Source organism: Adiantum capillus-veneris, chromosome 6 (assembly GCF_014529385.1).
Source record: "Adiantum capillus-veneris isolate H3 chromosome 6, ASM1452938v2, whole genome shotgun sequence".
Lineage (NCBI taxonomy): Eukaryota > Viridiplantae > Streptophyta > Polypodiopsida > Polypodiales > Pteridaceae > Adiantum > Adiantum capillus-veneris.
This window is the reverse complement of record NC_140936.1, coordinates 65,560,569-65,565,161: the sequence shown is the minus strand read 5'-3', so window position 1 is coordinate 65,565,161 and position 4,593 is coordinate 65,560,569. Positions and strand designations below refer to the sequence as shown.

Genomic DNA, 4,593 nt, shown 5'->3' with positions numbered 1-4,593 from the left:
AAGTGGACTCATTCTTATTGGTCTCTACTATAAGAGTTGATAGTTGGCTGGCGAACGACGCTGTTTTTTGCACGCTCTCTCTCTTCTTTCCCAAGCCTAAACCTTGAAATTGAGACATGTGTAAAGAACGACCACTCTACTGTTATAATATATATAATATAGAGATTTTGGATCTAGAATCATGCTTTTACATTTGCTTTTGGATAGCTTTGTTTTCTAGGGTAGGATATAGAGGATGGTCGAATTGTTAGAAACTTGACAAAGACTGGGAATGTAAATTGAAAATATGAAGGAGGTGTTAATGCTCGAGATATTGACCATGCAGTTTTACGTTTTACACAGTGAACTCATTCTTATTGGTCTCCACATTGGGGTGTGTTTGATTTAGTTCAAATCCTCTAGACCAAGAGTGTAAGTGCGTTTCTGTACGTCAAAGGAGAGTCCCTTAGTCCTAGTCCTTAGGACTTTGTTAGTCCCTTTGAGGATTTAAATTACCCTTTAGCCTAGTAAGCTCTTCTTGGTGGATTGGCTACCACTCTCACCCATTCTAAGGTGCTGCCACATTGTGGGTGTGGTCTTGATACAGGACGATTTTGTATTTATACCGATATGCAAAGAGGCAGAAAATGAGAAAGTTGACAAGTTGCAGGATTGTGAGCAACCAGAGGAAGTAGTCGAGGTGGCCGCGGTTGAGATTGTTAGGCAGCCAAGCGTTGGAGCCTCTTGTGTAGCGATCGGCGAGTGTCACCACCAAGCTGCTCAGATAGCTGCCAACTACGTAATTGGTAAAGAAAAGCGCAGTGGCAGTGCTGCGCATGCTCTCGGGGGCCTGATCGTAGAGGAAATCCAAATGCCCGATGGACATGAAAGAGTCTGCGAAGCCATTTATAATCTGTTGAGGCAATAAATAGAACACAGACATGGGGATGGTGGCTGATGGACTGTCTAGAAGCCCTGCTTCCTTTGCGACCGCCTTCCTCTTCAATTCAACCACTGCACTCACAGCTGTCGACACCATTGCCAACACAAACCCCACCGACAGCCTTTGCAAGAGGGAAATGCCCCGTGGATTGCCGGTTATCTTAGCCATTATCGGTACAAGAAGGCGGTCGTATAATGGCACCATCACTAAGATGGTTAGTATGGAGAAGGCAGCCATGGAAGCAGGTGGTATTTGAAAAGAGGACCCATGCACCACGTGTCTGTCCATGGTCTGTGCTTGAAAGATTGAGAAGGTGTATTGTTGAGCGGCAGCGGCTATCAGTATGATGCTGGCTGCCCATATCGGGCCGATACGGAGGATGATCTTCAACTCTTCCACTTCCGTCACAGTGCACAATCTCCATGTTTTCAAGCTGCCATTTTCGTTGATATCTTCCGGCATTTTCATGGCTGCACGGTCCAGAAATCTGCAAAAATCCTCAAGCAATCAAGGACTTATTTATGTCATTCCAACTCTTAAAGAGGTCTGTTTGGTTGGAGCGGGTGGGAGCGCACAAACATTTCCACCTCCTATGTTATGTAAGGCTTCTATCAGTTTATATGCTTTTACTTTAATGTATTCAATTTTTTATCCTAATTCACATCAAATCTAAGAGCATTTGTTAGAGTGGTATGAATGCATTTGTTTTCAGTCATGCATGCCCCAAACACACTTATGCATGCATGCATGCATACATACATACATACATGGATAAGAGAGATGCAAGAGAAAATGCAAGAGAAGGATCGGAGAAGATCAGAGTACTTGAATTGCTCAGTGTGTGAAAGGGATGCCTGGTATTCTGGAAATTGAACAGCAAATTCCTTGTGAGAGAGCTCATGCAAAGGGCCTATATATTTGCTTGTCGAGAGTCGACACTTTCTCAAGGTAGCCACCAGCACACGAGTGAGACAGATGAAAGGGCTACCGATGGGGGCTTTTTTATAGTAAAGAGGTGAGCCGGCAATAAAGATGATTGCAGCCAAGCATGAGAAGCCTGTTGGAATGCCAAAACCCAAACCCCACCCGATGTTGTCCTGGATGTATACGATCACTGTCAAACCAATTAGGCCGGATGTGCACAAGAAGAAGTAGTACCAGTTGAAGAAGCTTCCAATATTCATTTTCATGATTTTGTGCGGATCACGTTCACCAACTTCCCCCATACTGCTTTCTTTACTGCTTTCAGGCAATAGCTGGTCTGCTCCAAATGGCGCTGCACATGGGCGCATGCTACTCGTTCCCATGACCAAAATCATGAATCCTGCCATGACCACGGCCAATTGCCGGTGGGATGCCTGTGGGCAGCATGCTGCATTTTGCTGTGGTGCTGTTGGGCAGCAGGGTCCAGGTTGTAGAGATGGTATTGTTGCAGAGAGTGTGAAAAGCGTCATTCCCTGGAAATTCCATTCAAGTGAGCATAAGATCAAAGAGTTGCAACTATTTTACATTTATGGTTGAGTCTGCCTTGCATCTCAATTAGAGCTATGATAGAAGCTCGGTATGCAGATCTTTGTATTGTTGTATGCTTATGTGCGCGAGTGCGTGCGTGTAGATTCAGCAAAAGAAGAGTTCTCATACAAGGCAGTAAGTGATGCAGCCAATAACGATCATCCGAAATCGGCCCAAGTATGTATCTGCGACAATTGCTGCAGCGATTGGCATCAAGGTGGCAGCTCCATTCAAGTTTGTCAGAAAAGTGGCTGCGTGTACATTGCTCATATGCAACTTCTTAGTCAGGTAAGTGACGAGATTTGCAGCGAACCCAATGCCAGCCAGCCTCTCGGCAATCTCGTTGGCTACAATATCATTGCGCGAAGAAGAAATCTGTGTTTAGTCCTCCAGAAAATAGAAATAGATAAAATTCAAAATACATGTACAGTCAGAACCACCTAAAATGGATGCACTCTCTCTCTCTCTCTCTCTCTCTCTCAACATAGAGGGACATGCGCACGCATGCATGCCAAGCAGCTTCCTCTACCACATAAATTCTCTTGCAGGCCTTTTTGAATCTGTTATTCACCAAAAATGAAGGGCATTGCTCTCCATCCTCCCCTCTTGATGTGGGGATCAACATTGTCCTTGGTCTCTTCTACTGTAGAGTGAAACTCCTCAATGCTGAAACTCTTGCTGGCCTCCTTTGAATCATGGGTGCTTGATTCTATGCTGATATTCTTGATGTCCTCTTCGGAATTGAGGGCTGTATGGAAGCTGAAACTCTTGCTATACTCTTCTGCAATAACGTCATTGTCCACTAGTGGCCTGACGCGTGCACGGTGCTTGGAGCTCTGCAGAACAACATGGCGGGTGAGATGAGAGCTGAAATTTGAGCTAAGGACTAGTCTAGTGGAGTCATTAATGCAGGAAATACTCAAATGCCAATTATCACAAGAAAGAGCCCAATGCTGAATCATGGGCAGTGGCATTTTGTCTTGTTTAAGATGCTCGAGTGCTAATCTACACAAAAAGGAAAGAATTGCTGTTTCGGGTAGTACCATATTTTTGCTCAGTTTGAAATTCCCAAGTGTGAATTATCACTTGGAAAAGCAAAATGCTGATTTGGGTAATACCAGCTGTTCTCCCAGCTTGAAATGCCCAAGTGCTAATTAGCACTAGATAAAGCAAAATGCTGGTTTGGATAGTACCATCGATCCTTCCCCAGCTTGAAATGCACAAGGAAAAGCAAAATGCTTTTTTGGGTAGCTTGAAATGCCTAAGTGCGAATTAGCTCAAGGAAAAGCAAATTGCTTTTTTGGGTAGCACCATTTATCCCAGCTTGAAATGTCCAAGTGAGATTAGCGCAAGAAAAACCAAATTGCTTTTTTGGGTAGTACTGTTTACCCAGCTTGAAATGCACAAGAACAAGCAAAATGATGATCAAGCTTGAAATGCTCAAGGAGGAATTAGCACAAGAGAAAGCAAAATGCTGATTTGGGTTGTACCATTCTGCTGCGTTCTGATGATCGAGCTGCGAGAGTTGCAAACGTGTGCGATCTATGCTCGCATGCACATTCTATGGCGCGCCGCCCTTAAAATAGTGCTTTCTTTGAAAATAGCATTAAAAGACTCCCCTCGATTTTCATCTCTAACTTGATTCCCTTCAACAGTTAGAGAAGCGTTTTGTACTGAAGATGTGTTTATGAGAGATGGAGCCAGCGCCATCGGTAGCATCAACTTCACGACTCGGCCTGCAGGCACCACCACCTCATTGTTTTATTAAACAGTCACCCTTTTGTCTTCAACTCAAATGTTTTTGAAAGGTTTTGGCATGTTAAAACATGCCCTAGAGGAGAATAAGGAGAAAGGCATAATAACTTTTTTGATGTTTCATTGTCTAGGCTATATTCTTTACTGTGTAAATGCGCCTGCTCGTTTAAGGGACTTTTGATTGCAGACAATTTTGTACTCTGTCATAAAAGCCAACTCCTACATGCCAAGTCGAACATTGAGATCGTACAAATGCTTACAACATCAAAAATTCAAGATTGATTTCACTCATCACCACCGAATGGTCGAGAGAGACTATTTGTCACAAATTGCTGACGTGTCAAGCCACTAAAGAACTGATATATCCAATCGGCAAATCCCGACTGAGGGGCCTAAACCCTAGA

The 4,593-nt window shown here is 43.8% G+C and overlaps 1 protein-coding gene across 1 annotated transcript; it reads right to left on the bottom strand.

The window, feature by feature from the left end:
* Window positions 1-547: 547 nt before the first annotated feature.
* Window positions 548-4,268, bottom strand: LOC147455633 (protein NRT1/ PTR FAMILY 3.1-like). Its single transcript, XM_086513737.1, has 6 exons — window positions 3,006-4,268; window positions 2,937-2,959; window positions 2,564-2,809; window positions 1,585-2,424; window positions 1,502-1,512; window positions 548-1,409 (listed from the first exon to the last, which is right to left on the bottom strand). The coding sequence occupies exons 1-6, from the start codon at window positions 3,478-3,480 to the stop codon at window positions 548-550; spliced, it is 2,457 nt and encodes an 818-aa protein (XP_086369863.1). The 5' UTR covers window positions 3,481-4,268.
* Window positions 4,269-4,593: the final 325 nt, after the last annotated feature.